This window comes from Bombyx mori, chromosome 11 (assembly GCF_030269925.1).
Source record: "Bombyx mori chromosome 11, ASM3026992v2".
In the NCBI taxonomy this organism is placed as follows: Eukaryota; Metazoa; Arthropoda; class Insecta; order Lepidoptera; family Bombycidae; genus Bombyx; species Bombyx mori.
In genome coordinates, this window is record NC_085117.1 from 1,055,860 (window position 1) to 1,083,243 (window position 27,384).

Consider the following 27,384-nt stretch of genomic DNA (forward strand, 5'->3'; position numbering starts at 1 on the left):
CTGTTTCTGTTTCTCGCTAATAGAGGTTTTGGGAGCTTAAAATGACGGGTCCTGGCTATTACTCTCACTTATAGAGTTTTCTCACTTATCCAGTTCTCAGTTACCCAGGTTTGACTGTATATATAAATTATTATTATAACACAAATATTCCCCGAATTACTGAAGATATTACTGGATGCCTCGAAACTTACACAAAGTAAAAATATAATTAGTGGATTTCGTGCTGCTGGGATACATTTCATTAATCCTTTGTCAACTATTCACAGAATTGAGAACTCCGGATACCCAAAAAAAGAATTGCAAAACAAAAAATGTGTGTGTGTGCAAGTTACACACGATAGAAGTGAAACTTTTAAAAAATAAGAATAATCGCAAGGGTCAACCACCAACGGCTCCGCAGTGAAATGTAGAGCTGTAGCAAACCGTATGTATTGCGTAATTACTGGTGGTAGGGCGTCTTGTGTGTCCGCACGGGTAGGTACCACCGCCCTGTCTATTTCTGCCGTAAAGCAGTAATGCGTTGCGATTTGAAAGGCGAGGCAGCCGTTGTTTTCTTTTTTTTCCCTACTTAAGTTGATAGCCTTGAGAGGCTATTTCAGCGTAACCGTAACTTGTAGGTAAGCTCACGGGGCTCAAACCGGAGTGATGCTAACACTGACCCTAGCAAGAGCAGAGCTTCGCAAAATCTACCACCGGATTGGAAACGCGAACCACTGAGAAGATCCGGCGAGAAACTCAGTTGGCTGTGTCTATGGGTTAATTCGCTCGTCGAGCCCTTCGTCGCAAGCTACGGGTTCAACGAGGACTGTGACCGGTGCTTGAGGTACGTAAAACCACCGTTAATGGATCGGGAGGATCCGTAATGACGTGTTTTGGGCGATGTCGACTGTTTACCATTCGGTCTACACGATCGGGTATGTAGTAAAGAGGTTTCTTACGTCGTGCCGCCTTTTCAAAGTGGCGCAATGATGCCTACTGTAGATACTTACTGATCGAGTCAAGTTCCAGGTCATCATGGAGATCCACGTTCCTGAGGAACCATGGTGCTCCGACGGCTATCCTGCAATATCTCGATTGAATAACCTGAAGGGGTTTCAAGTTAGTGCGGACTGCGTGAGCGAACACTACGCTTGCATACGTCATGACGGGGCGTATGCAAGTTTTGTAGAGAGTTATCTTATACCGTTGTACTGTAAACACTGAGACCTTAGAACTCATATCTCGTCTGCGAGGGAGATGCTGGACTTCCACCGGGCGCCTCCGTAGGTGGCGGATCACGGGATCCTCTGGGCGACATTCCCAGAGGTATCGTCCGATCTTTTTCGTTGCAAGGTTTTTTTTAGGTTTAGGTCCTAGGTTTAGACGTGGGCAACAAAAATGAAAGGAAAGGTCATACACAGTGAAGGGAGAAACATAAAGGAAAATTATTACTGATCAATTGGGATACAAAAAAAGTGCAAGAATGCCCGGGTGGTCTTAATACAAAAACCTGATATCGCTATATCCTAATGTACCTATGTATAATACATTGTTAAAAACAATAAATGCAAAGTAAAATCTAGCAAATATTTGTTTACATTTTTAAAGTCATAGCGAATCCTTTTTTCAGACCGTACCTAAGCGGCAGTGTATCGTAATCGATGCGAGGTGCAAACTTAGCTTGGTCGAACTGTACTTTGTAAATGTCTATGGGCTCCGCTGACCACTTAACACCAGGTGGGCTGTGAGATCGACCACTCATCATAGCAATAATTAAAAAACCTGAAAAGTTGTAGATTAGGTCGACACAAGTTAAGTACTAGTGACTTTTTTAATTTTGATTTCTATGCTGATAGCCTTGAGAGACCATATCAGCATTGCCCTAGCGTGTAGATGAGCTTTCGGGGCTTAAACCGGAGGTGTTGCTAACACTGGCCCTAGCAAGGGCAATGCTAAGTTGAATCTACCACCGAATCGAAAACGGGACCCACCGAGAAGATCCGGCGAGAAACTTTCTCCATCCATTTCTGACCAGCATAAAGAAAAATAGGTAAGACTGGTACTCTTATAAGTATAATTTGCATTTAATCTAATCTATAATACAATTCTCAGAACAACTATTAAATTATCAATTTGTGTAAATTTTTTTTTTTACACATTTCCCAAACATACGGTTTTTCTCAAGTATGTATTGTCATATGTGATTTTAAATGAGCAATTTGTGAAAAACCTTTCTCACACACCTCACAAACATAAGGCTTCTCCCCAGTATGTATCCTCATATGTGTTCTTATATGACTGATATGGTTAAAACCTTTATTACATACCTCACAAACAAAAGGTTTCTCTCCAGTGTGTATTCTCATATGTGATTTTAAATGACTTGTTTGCGAAAAACCTTTTAGACACACTTCACAAACGTAAGGTTTATCTTCCATATGCGTTAACATGTGTGATTTTAAATAATCACAATGTGCAAAGTCTTTTTCGCATAGTTCGCAAACATAGGGTTTTTGAGCAGTGTGTATACGCAGATGCTTTTTTAAATAATTAGTATGTGCAAAAGATTTCGTACAGACTTCACAAACGTGTGGCTTCTCTGAAGTATGTGTTGCCATGTGCGTTTTTAAGCCACTCATTCGTGAAAAGCTTTTTTTACACACATCACAAACAAAAGGTTTCTCTTCAGTATGTGTTCTGAGATGAATTATCAAACGAGAAAGGTGTGCATATCCTTTACTACACTTGTCACAGACATGAGATTTTTCTCCAGTATGTATTTTCATGTGTGTTTTTAAATTACCAGCATGAGCGAAACATTTTTCACAAACTTCGCATGCATACGGTTTTTCTCCAGTATGTATTCTTAGATGAGATTTTAAATCACTACTTCGTGTAAAACATTTTTTACACACTTCACAAATGAAAGGTTTTTCTGCTGTATGTATTCTTGTGTGTTTTTTTAAAGTATCGATTCGGGAAAAGCTTTTTTCACATATCTCACAAAAGAATGATTTCTCTCCAGTATGCAGACTCAGGTGCGATCTTAAATGACCAATTTGGGCGAAAGCTCGTTCACACACTTCACAAACATAAGGTTTTTCTGAGGTATGTGTTCTCAAATGTTTTTCTAATGTATCATTTCGTGCAAAACATTTTGTACACATTTCACAAATATACGGTCTCTCTCCAGTATGTGTTCTGTGGTGCTTTTTTAAATTATAAATTTTTGAAAAGCTTTTCTGGCATACTTCACAAACATAAAGTTTCTGAGCTGTACGCATTTTGACATGTGTTTTTAAATTAATCATTTATAAAAACTTTCGATTCACACAAATTTTTTACACCTGATATAGTTTCCCAAGTAACATATTTAAAGAACAAACATCTGAAAAATACTGAATGAACCGTAAACAAGCATTTCCTCTTTAGAGTATGTCTTTCTTAAACATTAAATTAAAATAACACCTAACAATACTTAAGTATATAAATATATATTGTACTTCATGTTCTCAAATAATTCTATGTAATTATGCGCTACATCGTATGCATAAGGTAGACCTTCCGCTACCTATCTCAGACCCTTACTCTACTCAATTTACATCTCTTCTTTTAATCTGGTAGATGTTGACTATCTCACTCGTAAGGCGAGTACGGAAGACTGACTTATTCTGTCAATGTGTGTATATATATAGTATCCATTCTATTTTGAGTGTCAACATTATATTTTTTAATTTGCACATTCTCTTAATTCTCTAATAAGTTGAATGAACTTCTCAGAATTTGATTAAATTTGGATCTTATTTACTTTAAACTGCTGTACACATCTATAGTCTTGATTATGAGTCTGTCTGTGGGTTGTTGAATTTGTAGTGATCGACAAATATTAATAGAACTCAAATATTTGCAAATTAGTCTGCACCACACTGAATAAAATGCAGAATCGATGTCGTTATATCACAGACTGCACTTATGCATGTATATGTCTCCTCCAACCTCCTTCTATTGTCTCATCAAACTTAAAATCACAAATCAACCAAGCCAACACCCAACCAAGAGTCACCAATCGAGCATCAAAACATCTGATGCAAAGTGCAATGGAATGTTAGGACTAAATATAGTAGAACTTTTGCTTCTTGTATGAGATAATCAATTTCATATTCCTTCCAAAGACTCTGCCTCTCAGAGTGGCTCCAATCTGTAGATTTTTTAATTACATACTTTGTCCGGGACGAAGTTTTCGTCTCCTGTGTGAAGAAACGATAATTTTAGCTGCAGCGAAATGTATACATTATCATTTTTTTGTAGCATTATTTAATCTATTGTGAGTTTAAATTAGAAAGTTCTCTGTCTGCGGCACCGGTATCAAGAAATGAAGCTGTAACTGTTTTTAAGTTACTATTAAAGCCCATACAAATCACTACTGGAATGTCACTATCCACTTTGAAATTTTAATGTGAGGTCGAAATTTCTATTGTAATAACGGCTGCACTACGTTTCAATAAAGGGATCATGACCGGAGTCCGCTATGACCGTAATGTGAGTTTCATCAGTAACTAGAATTGAGTTCGGAATGTCCGTTATATTGTAAACTGCTGTTGCACCCTGCTAAGGACAAGATGCGAAGAGAGAGTCCGAGAAACTAGAAAACACGTAAAACTTACATCTCGAGTTCTATTTGGGATCTAAATAGAAATACTTTTATAATTTTGTGAGTATGTATAAAGTTCTTTCAAATTAGAACTAATAAAATACAGCCTATGCTTTTTGAACACTGTCAATAGCTCTCAAACTCTCAAATATAATAAGTGTTTAATCTATGGTCAATAGTGTCAATCAATTAAAATCGGACTTTTTGGCGGGAACGCGAGGAGTGAAGTTGTGTGATTTGTTTTATTTTGTCTATTTCGTGTTTCTTCAGGTTTAAATGTGTAATAACGGTGGTTTATTAACTGTTTAATATCTGTGAAAGTGCAAAAATGTGGGAAAATGAAACAAAGCTACTGGACGTAACTTCTCGGGTTCCTCCAAAAAGTCCACTGAAAAAATCTCAGTAAAAGACCACCATTTTACTGCGATTATATTTCATCCCATATCATCTCATCTCATGTCATTTAATTTCGTTTTCATTTCACTTCATGCCATGTTTCATAATAATCAACTTCATTTCATTTCATAATATCATTTTCATTTATAAAAGTTACGTATCATTAAAATTAAAATAAGACTTGACCTAAAGGTCTTAGTTACCAGGTCATAAAATCCCTTAAAAAAAAAAAAAAACAATTAAAATCGACTTTTTGGCGGGAACGCGAGGAGTGAAGTTGTGTGATTTGTTTTATTTTGTCTATTTAGTGTTTCTTCAGGTTTAAATGTGTAATAACGGTGGTTTATTAACTGTTTAATATCTGTGAAAGTGCACAAATGTGGCGTCACAGTGCAGCGTTGTAGGTAAAATGTAGCATTGCTATAGATATAAATATTTTGTTGCACCCACAGAATTATCAGTTTTACTTTTAGTTAACAAATAGTCATTTAGTAAAACAGTTTAGCTTTATAGATCAAACAGTATATTATATTTGATTTATTTGATGATCAAATTTAGTGTGCAATTCAGTATTTTTTGTGGTAATTTCGAATATTTGAATAGAAAAAATTGCGTTTACAGTTGTAGGATTAAATACTACCCATTAAATAAAACTGGATGAGATAGTTTCTTATGTACTTGGCCTACGAAACCCACGGTACCTACGTGTTGGCTGTAATATGTTTAGGTCCCAGACACGTTCTTTAATCCACCCTTCCTGGCTGAGCCTTTGCTCGCCCATCAGTCCTGGTAAAATTGGAAAGGCTTTTGGGCCACCAGTAATCCTTCATAAGGAAAAACCAGTGATCGGAAACTTTGTCAACCAATAGGACCCAGATATAGATAGCTAGATGAAACACTATTGAAATAAATAAATAAAAAATATTTCGTGGAAGAGACGTAGCCGAAGAGTTACAGAGCCGCGCGTTGCCGACCACTGTTCTAGACTAGTCTTGCCTATGTCGAAAACATTCTTGGCGCCATTAGAACACTCTCGATATATAACTAGAATATTAGAGAATGAAAAAATAACGACACCATTGATAAGAATTTCCTTTTGGACACAACACGTACATAAGGTATCTCGGCGGTCTGTATTCTCAGATGCACTTTTTAATAGTCCTACTGGTGGTATAACCTGTTGAGTCACTGGTGGTAGCACCCCTTGTGAGTCCGCGCGGATAGGAACCACCACTCTGCCTATTTCTGGTAATGCGTTTCGGTTTGAAGGGTGGTGCCGCGGTTGTAACTATACTGAAACCTTTTTTTTTTGTCAGTAGGAAATCACCGGACTTCCGCCCTTCACTGGGGATCGAGGGCGGGGCATGTCGGAGTTGAACCGACTAAAACCTCCTGTCGCTCAACAAACAGCATCCAAACCTCGCATGAGACAGAACTCATGAAAAGGCAAAAGGGGGAAAGTGAAGCGTTTAGTGCGGAGCACATCTCTCCCGTCATCCTCCCCCACGGGACGCCGGACTGGCGGTCGACGGCACCACGACCACCAGCCCCCTAGGTCGATAATGAGACATCTGAGCAATAAAAAAAAACAATACGCGTAAAACATTTATTATTAACTACATAAACAAGGTTTTTTCTTCTCCAGTGTATATTCTAAGGGGGACTATAACAGACAATTATGTGAAAATTATTTTACATACTTTACAAACAAAGGCTTTTTTGTAGTACATATTATTTAATGTATTCTCAGATACATTATTAAAATATCAATTTGCGAAAATGCTTTATTACACTTTACACAAGCATACAGTTTTTCTCAAATATGTGTTTTCGTATGCCATTCAAAATTACCAATACTTGAAAACTGTTTTTCACAGTTTACAATAATAAGACTTTGCTCTAGTATATACATGAAGCTTTATATGTGTTTTTAAATAACTAACATAAACTAAAACCTTCTGTTTGTGAAGTACAAACAGAATGTTTATCTCCTGTATGTATTCTGTGTGATCTTAATTTTTTTTATATTGATTTTTGTTCATTGCTTAGATGGGTGGACGAGTTCACAACCTATCTGATGCTAAGTTGTTACCAAAGCCCATAGACATCTACAACGTAAATACCACCACTCACCTTGAGATATCAGTTCCAAGGTCTCAGTATAGTTAAAACAGCTGCCCCACCCTTCAAACTGAAACGCATTACTGCTTCATGGCAGAAATAGGCAGGGTGGTGGTACCTACCCGTGCAGACTCACCAGAGGTCCTACCACAAGTAAAAAATGTGTGAAATGTGTGTAAAACACATTTACTCTCATTTCATAAACTTAAGGTTTTTCTGCCGTATGTATTGCCATGCATGTTTTTATAGTACTTACTCATTCATGAAAAGCTTTTTTCACACACATCACAAACAAGGTTTTTAAGCATTGTGTACATGTATATGTCTTCTTAAATAACTAATATGTGCAAAAGACTTTTTACACATATCACAAACATAAGGTTTAACTGCAGAATGTGTTGCCATATGTTTTTTTAAGTTACTAGTTCCTGAAAAGCTTTTTTCACAGACATCACAAACATATGGTTTCTCTCCAGTATGTGTTCTTATATGTGCTTTTAAATCACCCTTTCGGGCAAAGCCTTTTTCACACACATCACAAACATAAGGTTCTTCTCCAGCATGCGTTCTCAGATGAATTTTTAAACCAGAAGGGTCTGCAAATCCTTTTTTACAAACTTCACAGATGTATGGTTTTGTGACAGTATGTATTATCATGTGTATTTTTAAATTACCCTTTCGAGTAAAGCCTTTTCCACACACATCACAAACATAAGGTTCTTCTCCAGCATGCATTTTCAGATGAATTTTTAAACCAGAAGGATCTGCAAATCCTTTTTTACAAATTTCACAGATGTGAGGTTTCTTGACAGTATGTATTAGCATGTGTTCTTTTAAATTTCTATATTGTACAAAACATTTTTTACATACTTCACAAAGATAAGACCTATCTCTAGTGTGAATTTTCAAATGAATTTGTAAGCTACCACGATATCCAAAAGATTTTTCACAGACTTCACAAACATAAGGTTTCTCTGCAGAATGTGTTCTCCTGTGCATTTGCAAAGAATCATTTCGTGCATAGCACTTCTGACACACTTCACAAATGTATGGTTTCTCCTCAGTATGTAATCTCATGTGCAATTCTAAAGCATTTTTTCGTGTAAAACCTTTTTTACAGACTTCACAAACATAAGGTTTCTCTGCACTATGACTTATAATGTGTGTTTTTAATTGATTGATTTGTGTAAAGCGTTTTTCACACACTTCACAAACATAAGGGTTTTTAGGAGGATGCGTTTTCATGTGCATTTTAAAGTTCTCTATAAATACAAAACATTTTTTACAGACTTTACAAACATAGGGTTCGTTAAATGCATCCATTTTTGTTTATATACATAAGTAAATAAAAAAACCTCGATTTGGAAATTTTAGACACGAGAATGCTCCAAGTTATGTTTTTTAGGAAGAGAGATCGGAAACCAGACAAAAAAAAGTACTGCCTCTAAAGAGTATGTATCTTCTTGTAATTCGCGTTTTATTTTCTTTCCAGTTACAAGCTATATTACTTTTGTTATGATCACAATTATGTTGACATGTTGTATCAATGTCTGTGAACTGAGGGACGAATTAGTAATTGACTTTTTAACTAATCTGCACCACACTGAACAAAATGCAGAATTGATGTCCTTATGTCACAGGCTGCACTTATGGATGTAAACTTCTCTTCCGACCTCCTGCTCGTGTCGTTTTCTTGTTTCATCAAGCTGAAAATCACAAACCAACCAAGCCAATAGTTCACCAAGAGTCACCAATCGAACATCAGAACAACTGTAATGTCCAATGGAACGTAAAATGTCATAGAATTTTTGCTTCCTATATATATAGGTAGGTACTCACTTTTACATTAATAGTCTATTTTAATAAGAATCCTTGTGATTAAGATATTTTTTTAAAAGCGTTGAACCAATGAATAGGAATCACTATAAGTAGATACGGTAGGTATACCTACCTACTTTTTTTTTTAAGTGATTTTATGACCTGGTAACTAAGACCTTTAAGTCATGTCTTATTTTAATTTATATTATTCATATTTTTATGAAACATGATATTATGGAGTTCAATGAAATGAAGATAAATTAAATTTAAGACACTAATCAACTGGGATGAAATTAAATGAAATGAATTGAGATGATATGAGATGAAATATAATCTCAGTAAAATGGTGGTCATTTACTAAGATTTTTTCAGTGGACTTTTTGGAGGATCCCGAGAAGTTACGTCCAGCGGCTTTGTTTCATTTTCCCACATTTGTGCACTTTCACAGATATTAAACAGCTAATAAACTACCATTATCACACATTTAAACCCGAAGAAACACTAATTAGACAAAATAAAACAAATCACACAACTTCACTCTTCGCGTTCCCGTCAAAAAAGAAATACCTACCTACATTTTTTTTTTAAGAGATTTTATGACCTGGTAACTGAGACCTTTAAGCCATTTCTTATTTTAATGTATATTCTTAATTTTATGAAAAATGATAATTATGGAGTGAAATGAAATGAAAATGATTAATATGAGACATTAATCAACTGGGATGAAATCTAATCTCAGTAAAATGGTGGTCATTTACTAAGATTTTTTCAGTAGACTTTTTGGAGGATCCCGAGAAGTTACGTCCAGCGGCTTTGTTTCATTTTCCCACATTTGTGCACTTTCACAGATATTAAACGGTTAATAAACCACCATTATTACACATTTAAACCCGAAGAAACACTAAATAGACAAAATAAAACAAATCACATAACTTCACTCCTCGCGTTCCCGCCAAAAAGTCCTAATACCTACCTACTTTTTTTTTTGTGATTTTATGACCTGGTAACTAAGACCTTTAAGTCATGTCTTATTTTAATTTATATTCTTATTTTTATGAAAAATGATAATATGGAGTGAAATGAAATGAAAATGATTAATTTGAGACGTTAATCAACTGGGATGAAATTAAATGAAATGAGATGATATGGAATGAAATGTAATCTTAGTAAAATGGTGGTCATTTACTAAGATTTTTTCAGTGGAGTTTTTGGAGGATCCCGAGAAGTTGCGTCCAGCGGCTTTGTTTCATTTTCCCACATTTGTGCACTTTCACAGATATTAAACATTTAATAAACCACCATTATTACACATTTAAACCTGAAGAAACATTAAATAGACAAAATAAAACAAATCACACAACTTCACTCCTCGCGTTCCCGCCAAAAAGTCCATACCTACCTACACCTACCTACTACCCATAGATTAAACACCATGGAGTTAATAAGTACCTACAACTGTATGCTGTCTATTGATGGTATGCATTGCTATGCGGATGACAGCACGGGGGATGCGCGATATAACGGCCATCAGAGTCTCTCTCGGAGCGTGGTGCAAGAGAGACGATCAAAACTTGTGTCTGAAGTGGAGAACTCTCTGGGGCGAGTCTCAGAATGGGATGAATTGAACTTGGTTCAATTCCACCCAACAAAGACACAAGTTTGCGCGTTCACTGCGAAGAAGGAACCCTTTGTCATGGCGCCGCAATTCCAAGGAGTATCCCTGCAAACTTCCGGGAGTGTCGGGATACTTGGGGTCGACATTTCAAGCGATGTTCAATTTCGGAGTCATTTGGATGGCAAAGCCAAGTTGGCGTCCAAAATGCTGGGAGTCCTCAACAGAGTGAAGCGGTACTTCACGCCTGGACAAAGACTTTTGCTCTATAAAGCACAAGTCCGGCCTCGCGAGTACTGCTCCCATCTCTGGGCCGGGGCTCCCAAATACCAGCTTCTTCCATTTGACTCCATACAGAAGAGAGCCGTTCGGATTGTCGATAATCCCATTCTCACGGATCGCTTGGAGCCTCTGGGTCTGCGGAGGGACTACCTGGAGCCACTGCGGTCATCCACAGTGCGTTTCCAGAGATCTTTTCTGCCACGTACCATCCGGCTATGGAATGAGCTCCCCTCCACGGTGTTTCCCGAGCGTTATGACATGTCCTTCTTCAAACGAGGCTTGTGGAGAGTATTAAGCAGTAGGCAGCGGCTTGGCTCTGCTCCTGGCATTGCTGAAGTCCATGGGCGACGGTAACCACTTACCATCAGGTGGGCCGCACGCTCGTCTGCCTACAAAGGCAATAAAAAAAAAACGACGGCGTATCGGAATGGCAAAGGGAGCCATGACTGAGCTCGGTAAAATCTGGAAGAACGTAACATTACCCACAAAACAAAGATAAAACTGGTGCTCACTCTGGTCTTTTCCATTTTTCTATACGAAGCGGAGACCTGGACCCTTAAAGCGGCTGATCGCAAACGCGTGGATGCTTTTGAGATGTGGTGCTGGAGAAGAATTCTCCGGATACCTTTTACAGCGAAGAGAAGCAATCTGTCTATCTTAGACCAACTGCAGATCAAGACTAGACTGTCACACTCTGCCTTCGCCGCGCACTCGAGTACTTCGGTCATATTGCTCGGAAAACACCGGATAGCTTAGAGAGACTATTCGTGACAGGGAAGATCGATGGAAAGAAACCGCGCGGGCGCAGTCCGACAAGGTGGTTCGACCAAATCCGCACCACACTAGAGATCCCATTCCACGACGCCCTTCATGCGGCCAATGATCGGAGGCGCTGGCGGGACGTTACAAGGAGCAAAATCCTGACGACATATAATGGTCACGACCCTCAGCAGTGGGGAAACGACGTGAGGAGGAGGAGAATGCGTTTCGGGATTATTTGAAGCAGTAATGCGTTTGTAGATGTCTATGGGCTCCAGTAGCCACTTAACACCAGGTCGGCTGTGAGCTCGTGCACCCATCTAAGCAATAAAAAAAATCATGTACATACTTATAACAGAATATTCGAGGGCTAGGGATGGCGATCTCAAATCGATTAATCGAAGAATCGATTTTTCGGACCAAATAAATCGATTTTTTAAATCGATATGTCGTACTGAATCGATTCAGTGAATCGATATTTTACCCTTGAAAATCGACTTTCGATTTTTTCAGTTTTGGTAAAAAAAAAAAAATATTTAGAATTAGCTAAATGTACTCACAATATTACGGCATTGCCAGTTAAATGTTTAATTACTTAAAAACTCGCGAGATGGCGGTATGTTTAGTTTTCGTCGCTTCTCTTTAGTAAAAAACACCTTCCACAAAATAATAGTGAAGAATTCGACGCAATAGAAGGGACTGATTTAGAAAAAGGAATTTGGGATTTTCATAAGTTGCTTGTGAAAAAGCAACTCTCTACATGTAATACACTTGCACTGGAAAGTCAAGACTTAAACGAAGAGTTTAAACACTATTTATCACAGGCAGTTGTGCACCTAAAGTATGATCCTATACTTTATTGGCAAGAACAAAAAAACTCTATTTATCACCATGTTCACTCAATAGCCGTGATGTATATGAGTATCGTAGGATCATCTGTTCCCTGTGAGCGCTATTTTTCGATTGCCGGCAACATCGCAAGTGATGAGCGGAACCGCTTGGATCCCATTAGGCTTGACAAATTGTTGTTTTTAAAAAGCTTAGATATAAAGCATTGGGAACTATAAGCTATTGTTATCTGCTCTCTTAACTTTTTAATGTAACAAATACATTTAGAAAATAAATGTCTTCTTTTATATCTGATCTGATATTTTGATATGGTAATAAAAATAATTATAATTATCGAATTCCCGGAACTAATAAATTCCTGATTTTACTGATAAGAGATCCCAGAGATTGTTTATTATGGTATCATTTTTGTTTTTCATAAAATGGATTTATATTTACATTGTAAATACCAATTTGAAAAAAATCGATTTTTTAGAAATCGATTTTTTAGACCTCGATTTTTTTATGAATCGATTTATCAGGTTACGATTCGAATCGATTTAAAAATCGATCTTTTTTGGAAAGAATCGCCATCCCTATCGAGGGCTATCATTATAGAAAATAAAACTACATAATATTTAATAATAAAAAAAAATGATGCTAAATGGTTACCGGGGCCCATCTATGGGCCGTAGATGGGCCGTGAGCTCGTCAGCCCACCTAAACAATAAAAAAATTATACAAATATAGCAAGTTTTTTTTTTACATCAACGTAATATGACAAATATTAAAATTAATCAACAATTTGATTTGAAAAATTCTTTCAGCCCATTTATTGAGGAAGGCTATAACCCAGGAGTGGCCAATTTTATTAGAACCAAAACCCACTGTTCACTGATGAAAGGCCCACCGAGTCTCTCGTCGGATCTTCTCAGTGGGTCGCGTTTCCGATCCGATAGGTAAAAAAAACAACTGACGAACGACTCTGCGATGTATCAAAGAAATTTCTTGAATTTTAATGAAACATTATAGTTCAGCGTACAAATATGTACTCTAATTTGTTCTATTAAAATTATTAACATAAAAGTGAAGTTTAATCTTAGAATCTATTTCATAGTTAATACACATAAATTAGTTCTAATTAAGCAACTCAAGCACTCAACAAAAATGTTTACGGGCGCCGGCTACTAGATGGCTTCGATTCGATTAGTTTCTCATTGCTCCTGTAGATGGCAGTAACGAAAGCAGTTGTTCAAAACATTTTCTTCAAATTTGGATATTTGTCTTTGGAAACCAATGCCTGAAAATCTTGACCTGAGGATGACTGCTCCACATGAGGATGTTCTTTAAAAAATTACATTTATTTTCTTAATTGATATGAATGTATTGTTAGAGGCGACGCCCTCTTAAGTTAAAAATAATAATTAACATGTCATGGATAACGACTTTAGTAATATTAAGACATTATTATGATTATTATGATAAAATGTTGTAGGGTAGACACTGTAGCGCCACTGTATAAAATGACGGTGCGTAAACAGTGTCGCGGCAGTCTGTCTCAGGCAGTCAAGTCGCTCGGTCGCTCTGTCGGTCTGCCGGTTTCTTAGGTTTAATATTCTGTGTCGATCGTTCCTACCCACTTTTGTATTTTTTATTTATTTAAATTATTAAGCCGTTGCTAAAATCAGAAGTGGGATTAAGGACTCAAATAGCCCACAGTAGCGTAAAAACTCTGAACTTTGTTTTGTTTTACAATTACGGCTTACTTTGATGCTTTCATACTTAATTTGTTATTTTTCTTGTGTGATTGCAAATTTTGAAAACGACATGCTTTCGCGATCACAGAGATGATAGACAGAATCGCGATACGAACGATAAAGGTCGTACTTCACGGGATGGCTTGCGGGTCTGAGACCAGCGTACTGATATGCGTCGGTCACGTGCTCGGGTTAGGCGCGAGTTGCGTAGTAGGGACCGCTCTCGTAGAGCCCGTCACGGGAGGTCGAGATCGCGCTCGCGCACGATTGAACCTGTCGCGACACGTTCTAACGATAAGGCGCGCGCTGAACAGACCACCGATATTCTACGGACAGTTACGACTCCCATGTCGAATATCGTCGGTTCGCAACAACTCCGCGTAGAATCTAGTATCCCTGGTTCTGAGGCGTCTACCCTCGCCAGTGCTTTAATGGAAGCAATTAAAACTTTGCGACCCTCAAGGTCGCAAAATTATTACATATCGAATTTTGACCCATCGATTAATAACATTAGTTTGGTGCGAAGAAGTAGAACGCGCCAGAGAAGTTAACGGGTGGAACGACCACGAATGCTTATCGCGAGTGGCATCATGTTTAAGGGGCGATGCTAGGGTATGGCTAGGTGAATGGGTTACTTCTGATAGAACTTTGAACTTTAATAGTGATACGGGGTATAATGGGCCCTCAAGTTAGAGCCGCGAACGCTAATCTACTCACGATTTGATTTCATTTTTAGTGGTCAGGTTAGGCCGAGTCCTCGTAGTGTTCAGGCACTAGGTCACCAGTGATGCGTAATGTCAAACAAATAGATAATTCTTGGGGTCGATTGCATGCTTCCAGAGGTGAATTCTGGATTATGTTGGCAAAATGGTCAATTGAACTTTGAGATTACAGCTCATTCTGAACATCACAAAACGCAAGAAAAGAGATATCCGCCCTGCAGCTTCTGATAGCAATAGACGCCACTACACCTGTGGTGAAGACGCTAATTAGTGATGTCATGACTGAGGTGTCTCGGAGCCGTGAAGTTCGTCGAGAACTAGGTCGAGTCTATAGGAAATCTAGATCCGGGAATCCGTGGACCTTACCGAATGGTGAGGACGGTGCCTCACGGGCATTGCCGCCAGCTCAGACCCCTCGATGGTTCCTGCGGCAATAGCACGCAAGCGACGTGCCGGTAGTTGCGTAATATCGGGTAATTTTTGGGAAATTAAAACAATCTGGTGAGTCGAATTATTATTATTTGGATCAGTCCCGGAACAATAAAACAAGACTTCACAGAAGTTTGAATGATTTCGACACCGAGAGAAGCAAAGTAGCTAAGTTAGTAAAATTTAATGATGATGATGGATGATGATGTAGTTAAAATTTGATGATCTAATGAAGATAGATCGCTTTAACTGGTAATAGAACCTATAACACTCATGATTACATAAAGAAAAGTTGCCCTACTGACGAGTTAAACGCAGAAGACTGTGATGAGTGAGGTGAGATTACCTCCATCGAGTGGTACAGCTGATACCATCACTATTTGGTCGTACTGTACGCACCTGTCCGCAGTCGTGACTGCAATTCACTTGTGAGTTGTTCAGAGGGCGATGGGTAGCTGGTGGTATAGCGAAGACCTGGGTCTCAAAGGAGACTATTGTTGTGTTGATCTAGTAACGACCTGAGAGTCGCTGACTCTATATTGTGAAGTGATGTGTATTGGTTTTATCATTTGTGGTAATGATAATATGGCTAGTGACACTAGCTGCGCTGACAGCCAGGCCAAGAACGTTTTATACGATCTGAGTTGTTGTAGTTTCTGATTATTGTGTTTTGACCTTGTGTTATCAATGATTGTTATGGTTCAGTTTTTCAGTTTACTACCGTCTGGTCATGTAAGAGTTGTGTGCATATGCTTACTGAGTAACGTAAACCTTGCGATGTGGTAACATAGGTCACATCACAGAGATGTAACGTGGTAACGCGGTTCACGCAGAGATGTAACGTGGTAACGCGGTTCACGCAGAGATGTAACGTGGTAACGCGGTTCACGCAAAGATGAAACGTGGTAACGTGGTTCACGCAGAGATGTAACGTGGTAACGTGGTTCACGTAGAGATGTAACGTGGTAACATAGTTCACGCAGAGATAGTTCACGTAGATGTTGTAACGTGATAACATATTTCACGTGACGTGATGGCGTGTTTCGCGTGACGTGATGGCGTGTTTCGCGTGACGTGATGGCGTGTTTCGCGTGACGTGATGGCGTGTTTCGCGTGACGTGATGGCGTGTTTCGCGTGACGTGATGGCGTGTTTCGCGTGACGTGATGGCGTGTTTCGCGTGACGTGATGGCGTGTTTCGCGTGACGTGATGGCGTGTTTCGCGTGACGTGATGGCGTGTTTCGCGTGACGTGATGGTGTGTTTCGCGTGACGTGATGGCGTGTTTCGCGTGACGTGGTAATGTGGTTCGCGTAACGTGGTAATGTGGTTCGCGTAACGTGGTAACATAGTTCACGCAGAGATTGACGTGGTAACAAAGTTGACGTAGATGTGTTGACGTGGTAACATAGTTGACGTAGATGTGTTGACGTGGTAACATAGTTGACGTAGATGTGTTGACGTGGTAACATAGTTGACGTAGATGTGTTGACGTGGTAACATAGTTGACGTAGATGTGTTGACATGGTAACATAGTTGACGTAGATGTGTTGACGTGGTAACATAGTTGACGTAGATGTGTTGACGTGGTAACATAGTTGACGTAGATGTGTTGACGTGGTAACAAAGTTGACGTAGATGTGTTGACGTGGTAACAAAGTTCACGTAGATGTGTTGACGTGGTAACAAAGTTCACGTAGATGTGTTGACGTGGTAACAAAGTTCACGTAGATGTGTTGACGTGGTAACAAAGTTCACGTAGATGTGTTGACGTGGTAACAAAGTTCACGTAGATGTGTTGATGTGGTAACAAAGTTCACGTAGATGTGTTGACGTGGTAACAAAGTTCACGTAGATGTGTTGACGTGGTAACAAAGTTCACGTAGATGTGTTGACGTGGTAACAAAGTTCACGTAGATGTGTTGACGTGGTAACAAAGTTCACGTAGATGTGTTGACGTGGTAACAAAGTTCACGTAGATGTGTTGACGTGGTAACAAAGTTCACGTAGATGTGTTGACGTGGTAACAAAGTTCACGTAGATGTGTTGACGTGGTAACAAAGTTCACGTAGATGTGTTGACGTGGTAACAAAGTTCACGCAGAGATTGATGTGGTAACAAAGTTGACGTAGATGTGTTGACGTGGTAACATAGTTGACGTAGATGTGTTGACGTGGTAACATAGTTGACGTAGATGTGTTGACGTGGTAACATAGTTGACGTAGATGTGTTGACGTGGTAACATAGTTGACGTAGATGTGTTGACGTGGTAACATAGTTGACGTAGATGTGTTGACGTGGTAACAAAGTTCACGTAGATGTGTTGACGTGGTAACAAAGTTCACGTAGATGTGTTGACGTGGTAACAAAGTTCACGTAGATGTGTTGACGTGGTAACAAAGTTCACGTAGATGTGTTGACGTGGTAACAAAGTTCACGTAGATGTGTTGACGTGGTAACAAAGTTCACGTAGATGTGTTGACGTGGTAACAAAGTTCACGTAGATGTGTTGACGTGGTAACAAAGTTCACGTAGATGTGTTGACGTGGTAACAAAGTTCACGTAGATGTGTTGACGTGGTAACAAAGTTCACGTAGATGTGTTGATGTGGTAACAAAGTTCACGTAGATGTGTTGACGTGGTAACAAAGTTCACGTAGATGTGTTGACGTGGTAACAAAGTTCACGTAGATGTGTTGACGTGGTAACAAAGTTCACGTAGATGTGTTAACGTGGTAACAAAGTTCACGTTACGAGTGTATTGGCTTGACATGCTAACTTGGCCATGTCAACCAGACTTTTGTCATGTCGCCGTTACTAACTATTTGGTTCGTAGCGAGTTAATGAAGCAGCATCAGATCTAGCGTCGCCGCGCAATGCAGATGACACCAGGAACTCACCACCGCCCACGAGCGGGTTGTCAATACCGCTGCTCGATTAGGATTTGGACATGCCACACGCATGTGTAACCCAGGCTCGAGGACGACCCCTCGTCAGGAGAGGCCGTGTTAGAGGCGACGCCCTCTTAAGTCAAAAATAATAATTAACATGTCATGGATAACGACTTTAGTAATATTAAGACATTGTTATGATTATTATGATAAAATGTTGTAGGGTAGACACTGTAGCGCCACTGTATAAAATGGCGGTGCGTAAACAGTGTCGCGGCAGTCTGTCTCAGGCAGTCAAGTCGGTCAGTCGCTCTGTCGGTCTGCCGGTTTCTTAGGTTTAATATTCTGTGTCGATCGTTCCTACCCACTTTTGTATTTTTTATTTATTTAAATTATTAAGCCGTTGCTAAAAGTATTGTATTTTGATTATTGCATTACAAGTACAAATTGTTACCCAGGTGCAATATAAAAGAAAATGTCAATTTTTTTTTTTATTCAATAATATGTAGTTTTATTTTCTATAATGACAGCCCTCGAATATTTCGTTCTAAGTATGTACATGTTTCTTTTTATTGCTTAGATGGGTGGACGAGCTCACAGCCGACCTGGTGTTAAGTGGCTACTGGAGCCCATAGACATCTACAAACGCATTACTGCTTCGAATAATCCCGAAACGCATTACTGCTTCAATAAATCTGCCTAACTTTGCCCATCTCCAAGACATAAAAAATAAAACTTTTGACCTTTTATGACAAGGTTAAATATGAATACTACTCCAATACTTCATGGGTATGGAATCTCTCTATTTGGAAACATATATTTTACCTGTATTATTATTGTTTGGACAAAGTAGAGAGAATATCAACAACTTTGCATGGCTATGTTCAAGCTTATTTCTCAGAAAATATGAGGCCTAGGTTATAATGAGTTGTTTTGCAAGGACCATAAAGTTCCGATTGGCATTTGTTCTTTACAAGTCGTAGGTATGCTACATTATGTATTTACATAAAAAAAAAACATAATAACCTAGAAATTCTTGGAAAGATCAGGCATTTTATGATATTATATATTCTCAGATACATTATTAAACTATCAATTTGTGCAAATGCTTTGTTACACTTTACACATGCATACTGTTTTTCTCAAATATGCATTTTCTTATGTGAATTAAAATTACCAACACTGAAAAACCTTTTCCACACAATTCACAATAATAGGGCTTCTTCTCTAGTAGGTATCTTTGTGTGTGTTTTAAATGACTGATATGTGTAAAACCTTATGTACAAATTTCACAAGCAGACGGTTTGTCTTCTGTATCTATTCTCATGTGTGTTCTTAAATGACAAATTTGTGATTCACAAGTTGTGAAATATTTTTCTGCTTTATGTGTTATCATCTGCATTTTTTAACAATGAAATTGTGCAGTCTTTTTATCACACATCACAAACAAAGTTTTTCAGCAGTGTGTTTTACATATATGTTTTTTTAAACAACTCATCTGTGCAAAAGATTTTTTACACATATCACAAACATAAGATTTCTCTGCCGAATGTGTTGCTATGTGGATATTTAAATTACTCATTCGTGAAAAGCTTTTTTCACACACTTCACAAACATAAGGTTTCTCTGCAGTATGTCTTCTCTTGTGTATGTTCAAAGTATCAATTCGTGCATAGCACTTCTGACACACTTCACAAATGTACGGTTTTTCTCCAGTGTGTATTCTTAGATGGGATTTTAAATGATTAATTTGGTTAAAACCTTTTCTACACACTTCACAAATGTAAGGTTTTTCCGCAGTATGTATTCTAATGTGTGTTTTTAATTCACCAATTTGTGTAAAGCGTCTTTCGCACACTTCACAAACATAAGGTTTCTCTGCAGTATGTGTTCTCTTGTGTTTTTTCAAAGTATCAATTCGTGCATAGCACTTCTGACACAGTTCACAAATGTACGGTTTGTCTCCAGTGTGTATCCTTATATGAGATTGTAAATTACCAATTTGGGCAAAACCTTTTCTACATACTTCACAAATGTACGGTTTTTCTCCAGTATGTATTCTTATATGAGATTTAAAACTACTAATTTGGGAAAAACCTTTTCTACATACTTCACAAATGTACGGTTTTTCTCCAGTGTGTATTCTTAGATGAGATTGTAAATTACCAATTTGGGCAAAACCTTTTCTACATACTTCACAAATGTACGGTTTTTCTCCAGTATGTATTCTTATATGAGATTTTAAACTACTAATTTGGGAAAAACCTTTTCTACATATTTCACAAATGTATGGTTTTTCCGCAGTATGTATTCTAATGTGTGTTTTTAAATCAGCAATTCGTGTAAAGCGTTTTTCGCACACTTCACAAACATAACGTTTTTCAGAAGGATGCATTCTCATTAGACATGTGTAAGTAATGCGAGTGATATTACTCCGGTAATATTACTCTACGATGTAATGCAACAACACACATTACGCGAAGGAAACAAACATCACACTATCACCCACAGAACACTATTACTTCTAGCGAAGCTATCACCGAACATATTTCTTTCTTTTTTTTTTTTAATGGATTTTATGACCTGGTAACTAAGACCTTTGAGTCATGTCTTATTTTAATTTATATTCTTATTTTTATGAAAAATGATAAAATGGAGTGAAATGAAATGAAGATGATTAATTTCAGACATTAATCAACTGGGATGAAATTAAATGAAATGATATGGGATGAAATATAATCGCAGTAAAATGGTGGTCATTTACTGAGATTTTTTCAGTGGACTTTTTGAAGGAACTCGAGAGGTTACGTCCAGCAGCTTTGTTTCATTTTCCCACATTTGTGCACTTTCACAGATATTAAACAGTGAAATAAGAGAAAACCTTTACTGAATATAAGGTTTTAATAAGCTAAAATTAACAGTAAAATTTGCTTTGATTACATTAGATACATTGACAAATAACGAATAAAACAGATTGACAATGACGTCAACTTATGGCTGATAATTTCAACTAAGAAGTTTACATCATTCTCCCGCACTATTTTAAAATATAATCTTTCAAAAATCCTGGCGTTTTATGGACGCGACCAGATCTACGAAGTGTTGGCTCCGGCGGTGGTGATGATGGTAATTCTGTCTCTAGCTCTCTGCTATTATCAAGTACCACAGGTCCCGTTTCATTGGATGAAGGAATCTCCAAGTTTTGGTCTTCTGTTTCCGGAAGTGGTTCTGCGACGTTATGATAATCAATAGTGTGTTCATTATCTATTCGCAGATCTACCCTTTCTGAACCCAATGGTGCTAGATGACGATTCGACACTGTTGTTTCTCGGCCATCTGGAAGCCGAATGTATGAAAAATCAGGATTGCTATGTATCAATTCAACCTCTTCTACTAATGGCTGATATTTATTTGTACGATTAAATTTCTTCATCAAGACTTGTCCAGAATTTGTAAGCCACGATGGAACAGAAGTGCCGTTAGTAGATCTTCGAGGGTGTCTAAACATTCTTTCATGTGGAGTGCAATTTATGGTTGTACAAAGTAATGATCGAACTGAATGTAAGGCTTGTGGTAATACTTGTTCCCAATTTTCTACCGAAAGATGCTTCGTCTTCAGGGCCAAAAGAATCGTTCTCCAAAGAGTAGAATTCAATTTTTCTACTTGACCGTTACCTTGAGGGTTATAAGCTGTAGTTCTACTAGTGGCAATACCTCGAACATGTAAAAATTCCTGTACTCTTTGTACTGGTACTGATGCTTCAGCTACGTTACATACTTGAAGTGGATGTTTTGGCCCACCGAAAGAGAACTCTAGCGATGAATGTTCTTCGAGGACGTCATGGCCGATAATTATATCAGCACAAAGATTTTTCACGATAAGAAGATTCACATTATCATATCTATGATTTCCGATTCTCAGGGTTTGCCAAGTTTGACCTTCTACTTGTGAAGTATAATTAAGAGAGGCCATAGAAATAGTCTGATTGCAGGATTTTCTTTTTAACCCGCATAGTCTTGCAAAGTTGTCATTTATAAAACTGACGGAGCTGCCGGTGTCGAGAAGTGCTTCTGCTCTTATTCCTCGAATATAAGCGGGTACAGTAGCTTTACGTAATGAAGAAGGTGACGCTGCTGTGATACAAGCGGAAAGATCTTCAGTACCTACTACCACAGAATTTGTAGATTTAGAAGAGCTTCTACAAACAGTGGTAGTAGGTACTGAAGATCTTTATTATATTTTATCTTTATTATTATCTAAAATTAACAGTAAAATTTGCTTTGATTACATTAGATACATTGACAAATAACGAATAAAACAGATTGACAATGACGTCGAAAAAACGCGGGAAACCTTTGAATTTGGCGGGCGCGGTTTTTGTTTGAATTTGTTGAAAAATATTTTTTTTTAATATATTAAGTGATCAGAATAGTTAAAACTTGTATATATTTGTAATTTTTATTATTATTTAAATTTTTTTGTATTTTATTCTTTTTTTCTTCGAGTTGGGGTAAGTTTTTTATATTTATATGAACGAGCCTCCGGACCCGGGGGGCACAGCGCCCCCCGCGGTTGCATTTGTCACAATCTCCAACGAATCCGGAATGGATTCTGACTGCTCTTTGGTGTCTAAAAGGAAGCTGAAGCGTAACCAGCTCCACAAAATTTGTAAAAATTGTAACAAAAGGAAAAGAAAAAATAATACAGAAACATTTAAACAATCGGACTGTCAATGCAAAGACGAATTTACTGAGAGCACTATTGATTTGCCTGCACCTGGTCCTTGCACTGATACATCTTCAAAGCCCGTTCCTCCCACTGATATGTCTCATAAAGCCTCCACACAAATTGGTAGGGCTAGTTATGATGCCAATGACCACGGCCCGTTTGTGGTACACGTGCAGAAAATACAGTCTGCTGATGATGATGGTACAACATTACACCCAGTTGTGTTTGGCAGATTTTTAAAAAAAAATTTTTTCAAAAATATTGTTAATGGAAGTTTGAAACGTATTGGCCGAAATAAAATGACACTTTCTTTTAATAATTATACAGACGCTAACAGCTTTGTCACTTCAAACTGCTTAGCTACAAACAACATGAAGGCTTTTATCCCAACTTTTAACATTACGAGGATGGGTTTAGTTAGGGGAGTCCCAACTGAGTGGTCCCCTGAAGATATTATGCAGAACACGAATGTACCCATTGGGTGTGGGGAAATTCTGAAAATTAGAAGACTAAACTATAAAGTCATGATAAACAACACACCCACATGGAAACCTTCGCAAACAGTCGTGTTTACATTTGATGGACAAGTTTTGCCCAAACGTGTATTTATGTGTTATAATTCTTACACAAGACAAGTTTTGCCCAAACGTGTATTTATGTATATAATTATAATAATTAATATGTTATGTTAAATTGTATATATACCCAACCATCCAGTGCTTTAATTGTTGCCGCTTTGGGCACACCAAGGTCCAATGTAGGTCAAAGCCCAGGTGCTTCAAGTGTGGTCAGGGCCACACTGGAGATACTTGTAATGTGGAGGAAGACTGTGTATCTTGCTGCTTATGTTCTGGGCTGCACTTTGCTTCGAGCAAAAAGTGTCCAGAGTACGTGAGACAAACAGATATTAAAGTAACAATGGCAGAGAATAGCTTATCCTATATTGAAGCGTCAAAATTGCATCCCCCCATTTCTAAATCATTTGCTGATATTGTATCCTCTCTCCCAACTAAATCTGTTCCTGGTGGAAATACAGTATTGCCTGGTTCACCATCCTCACGTACAATATCTTATAAAAAAACAGTCTTCACTAAACCCAGAACTCCTCCTCAACACAGTAAAGGTTTTGATCATGTAGCACATGAGTCTCTTGTAAGGGACTACAATATGCCAGAGCCTTCTAATGGATGTGCATTACCATCCTCGTCTAATGCAAATTCACAACAGACAATAGCAGAGTTAATTACTATATTGATCAAATTACTTTCTGAACCCAATTTATCTATACCGTCCCACGCTGCTAATTTAATTCGTACTTATACTAATATTAATAATGGCCAACATGGACAAGTTAGTTCAATGGAATTGCCGCAGTATTATAAACAAAAAGCATGAAATTATACATATTATAAATACTTTTAATCCTTTTATATTTTCTCTATCTGAAACCTGGCTAAAGCCAGATTTTGTATTCAAAATCCCTGGTTATTCGTGCTTAAGAGAAGACAGGGCTGATGGATATGGTGGTGTATGCCTACTCATCAGAAACTCTAGCACCTTTTCTTCCTTCCCTCTCCCTTCACATAGTAACTGCTTTTCTGTCATTGCAGCTATTGTTGATGGTATCTGTTTTGTCTCTATCTATGTCCCTCACCCCTCCTTGCAAATCTTCAATGAAATTAAAAACTTAATTTCAGTTCTTCCTCGGCCTTTCATGATTCTGGGTGATTTCAACTCTCATCACACATCTTGGGGTAGTTCAGTATCTAATAGTTATGGTTATGAATTATTAGATATCTTAGACATGTATAGCCTGTGCATTTTAAACTCGGGTTCTCCTACTCGCCTCACAAAGCCTGGTGAAGTAATTAGTGCCATTGACCTGTCCATTTGTACTCCCCAGTTAGCATCTTCTCTATCTTGGTCTACTTTGTGTTCCACTTATAATAGTGATCACTATCCCATAATCATTTCATTTCCCTGTAAAAAAAAGGACACAATGTGTATTCAAAACTCTCGCCTCAAACACAAAATCATAGACTCTAAATGGAGTCAATACACATTATTAATAGAAGAGAAAATTAATAATTGCTCAGAAGTTAATGTCATAGATAATAATTATTTCAAAGCTATTTTGTTAGAATCGGCTGATAATGTTTTTCCAAAGAAAAAGCCGCGTAGTAATAAGTTGTCATCTCCACCGTGGTGGGATGAAGAATGTACCAATGCTATAAAGAAACGCAAGGCAGCAGAGCGTAATTATCGCAATAATATGTCTATGAAAAACTACGAGGCATTAATGACTATAATGAAAGAGGTTAGAAAACTATTTAAAAAAAAAAGAAATTTGACGGGTGGAGGAAATTTTGTAGCACTATATCACCTGAAACACATGCTACTGTCATATGGCGAAATATCAAAAGATTTAGATCAGCTGTCAATCCTTCTAACGCATTGTTGCTGCCTATAGAATTAGCAGATCAATTCCTTGATCGTTTGGCTCCTCCTTCTGCTCCACTCAACGATCCTATCCTGTCTTATAAGCAATATAACTCTGATGCCCCTTCTTCTCTAAATCTAACTTTTACGTTAGTGGAGTTAAAAGGTGTATTAAATCACGTCAAAGACAGTGCTCCAGGGGAAGATGGGATTCCATATTCCTTTTTGTCTCACCTTGGCGAAAAAGGATTAAATTACTTTTTAAATTTAATAAATAAAATTTTACTGGGAAAAACGCGGGAAACCTTTGAATTTGGCGGGCGCGGTTTTTGTTTGAATTTGTTGAAAAATATTTTTTTTTAATCTATTAAGTGATCAGAATAGTTAAAACTTGTATATATTTGTAATTTTTATTATTATTTAAATTTTTTTGTATTTTATTCTTTTTTTCTTCGAGTTGGGGTAAGTTTTTTATATTTATATGAACGAGCCTCCGGACCCGGGGGGCACAGCGCCCCCCGCGGTTGCATTTGTCACAATCTCCAACGAATCCGGAATGGATTCTGACTGCTCTTTGGTGTCTAAAAGGAAGCTGAAGCGTAACCAGCTCCACAAAATTTGTAAAAATTGTAACAAAAGGAAAAGAAAAAATAATACAGAAACATTTAAACAATCGGACTGTCAATGCAAAGACGAATTTACTGAGAGCACTATTGATTTGCCTGCACCTGGTCCTTGCACTGATACATCTTCAAAGCCCGTTCCTCCCACTGATATGTCTCATAAAGCCTCCACACAAATTGGTAGGGCTAGTTATGATGCCAATGACCACGGCCCGTTTGTGGTACACGTGCAGAAAATACAGTCTGCTGATGATGATGGTACAACATTACACCCAGTTGTGTTTGGCAGATTTTTAAAAAAAAATTTTTTCAAAAATATTGTTAACGGAAGTTTGAAACGTATTGGCCGAAATAAAATGACACTTTCTTTTAATAATTATACAGACGCTAACAGCTTTGTCACTTCAAACTGCTTAGCTACAAACAACATGAAGGCTTTTATCCCAACTTTTAACATTACGAGGATGGGTTTAGTTAGGGGAGTCCCAACTGAGTGGTCCCCTGAAGATATTATGCAGAACACTAATGTACCCATTGGGTGTGGGGAAATTCTGAAAATTAGAAGACTAAACTATAAAGTCATGATAAACAACACACCCACATGGAAACCTTCGCAAACAGTCGTGTTTACATTTGATGGACAAGTTTTGCCCAAACGTGTATTTATGTGTTATAATTCTATGCCTGTTAAATTGTATATATACCCAACCATCCAGTGCTTTAATTGTTGCCGCTTTGGGCACACCAAGGTCCAATGTAGGTCAAAGCCCAGGTGCTTCAAGTGTGGTCAGGGCCACACTGGAGATACTTGTAATGTGGAGGAAGACTGTGTATCTTGCTGCTTATGTTCTGGGCTGCACTTTGCTTCGAGCAAAAAGTGTCCAGAGTACGTGAGACAAACAGATATTAAAGTAACAATGGCAGAGAATAGCTTATCCTATATTGAAGCGTCAAAATTACATCCCCCCATTTCTAAATCATTTGCTGATATTGTATCCTCTCTCCCAACTAAATCTGTTCCTGGTGGAAATACAGTATTGCCTGGTTCACCATCCTCACGTACAATATCTTATAAAAAAACAGTCTTCACTAAACCCAGAACTCCTCCTCAACACAGTAAAGGTTTTGATCATGTAGCACATGAGTCTCTTGTAAGGGACTACAATATGCCAGAGCCTTCTAATGGATGTGCATTACCATCCTCGTCTAATGCAAATTCACAACAGACAATAGCAGAGTTAATTACTATATTGATCAAATTACTTTCTGAACCCAATTTATCTATACCGTCCCACGCTGCTAATTTAATTCGTACTTATACTAATATTAATAATGGCCAACATGGACAAGT

The 27,384-nt window shown here is 37.9% G+C and overlaps 4 protein-coding genes across 11 annotated transcripts in view; 1 reads left to right on the forward strand and 3 right to left on the reverse strand.

Moving 5' to 3' along the window:
* Nucleotides 1–27,384, forward strand: part of LOC134199623 (uncharacterized) — a 500,100-nt gene that overhangs the window by 406,764 nt on the left and 65,952 nt on the right. The gene's annotated exons all lie outside the window — the stretch shown is intronic.
* Nucleotides 2,035–4,773, reverse strand: LOC101745411 (zinc finger protein 112). Of its 3 annotated transcripts, XM_062670911.1 has the most exons (3): nucleotides 4,644–4,742; nucleotides 3,214–4,226; nucleotides 2,035–3,170 (listed from the first exon to the last, which is right to left on the reverse strand). In XM_062670911.1, the coding sequence occupies exons 2-3, from the start codon at nucleotides 3,226–3,228 to the stop codon at nucleotides 2,160–2,162; spliced, it is 1,026 nt and encodes a 341-aa protein (XP_062526895.1). In that variant the 5' UTR covers nucleotides 3,229–4,226; nucleotides 4,644–4,742; the 3' UTR covers nucleotides 2,035–2,159. The 3 variants fall into 3 exon arrangements, with proteins under 3 accessions (XP_062526895.1, XP_012547835.2, XP_062526894.1); XM_012692381.3 differs by having other exon boundaries at nucleotides 2,035–4,226; nucleotides 4,644–4,773; XM_062670910.1 differs by having other exon boundaries at nucleotides 2,035–4,226; nucleotides 4,513–4,650.
* LOC101739109 (zinc finger protein 239) lies at nucleotides 6,619–9,909 on the reverse strand. 2 transcript variants are annotated; one of them, XM_062670914.1, is made up of 2 exons: nucleotides 9,324–9,909; nucleotides 6,619–8,853 (listed from the first exon to the last, which is right to left on the reverse strand). In XM_062670914.1, exon 2 carries the CDS (start codon nucleotides 8,468–8,470, stop codon nucleotides 7,448–7,450), a length of 1,023 nt encoding a protein of 340 aa, XP_062526898.1. In that variant the 5' UTR covers nucleotides 8,471–8,853; nucleotides 9,324–9,909; the 3' UTR covers nucleotides 6,619–7,447. The 2 variants fall into 2 exon arrangements, with proteins under 2 accessions (XP_062526898.1, XP_012548967.1); XM_012693513.4 differs by lacking the exon at nucleotides 9,324–9,909 and adding an exon at nucleotides 8,987–9,267.
* Nucleotides 13,433–25,707, reverse strand: LOC101745552 (zinc finger protein 678). Of its 4 annotated transcripts, XR_009974186.1 has the most exons (3): nucleotides 25,355–25,645; nucleotides 19,269–24,951; nucleotides 13,433–13,790 (listed from the first exon to the last, which is right to left on the reverse strand). XR_009974186.1 is itself a non-coding variant. In XM_062670918.1 (2 exons), exon 2 carries the CDS (start codon nucleotides 22,213–22,215, stop codon nucleotides 21,280–21,282), a length of 936 nt encoding a protein of 311 aa, XP_062526902.1. In that variant the 5' UTR covers nucleotides 22,216–24,951; nucleotides 25,355–25,645; the 3' UTR covers nucleotides 13,433–21,279. The 4 variants fall into 4 exon arrangements, 3 of the variants coding, with proteins under 3 accessions (XP_062526902.1, XP_062526901.1, XP_062526900.1); XM_062670918.1 differs by having other exon boundaries at nucleotides 13,433–24,951; XM_062670917.1 differs by lacking the exon at nucleotides 13,433–13,790 and having other exon boundaries at nucleotides 19,490–24,951; nucleotides 25,645–25,707.

Excerpts from the sequence above, each read along its gene's own strand:
- LOC101739109 (XM_062670914.1), bottom strand. The coding sequence starts at position 8,470 with ATGGATGCATTTAACGAACCCTATGTTTGTAAAGTCTGTAAAAAATGT.
- LOC101745411 (XM_012692381.3), bottom strand. The coding sequence starts at position 3,290 with ATGATTAATTTAAAAACACATGTCAAAATGCGTACAGCTCAGAAACTT.
- LOC101745552 (XM_062670917.1), bottom strand. The coding sequence starts at position 20,643 with ATGAGAATGCATCCTTCTGAAAAACGTTATGTTTGTGAAGTGTGCGAA.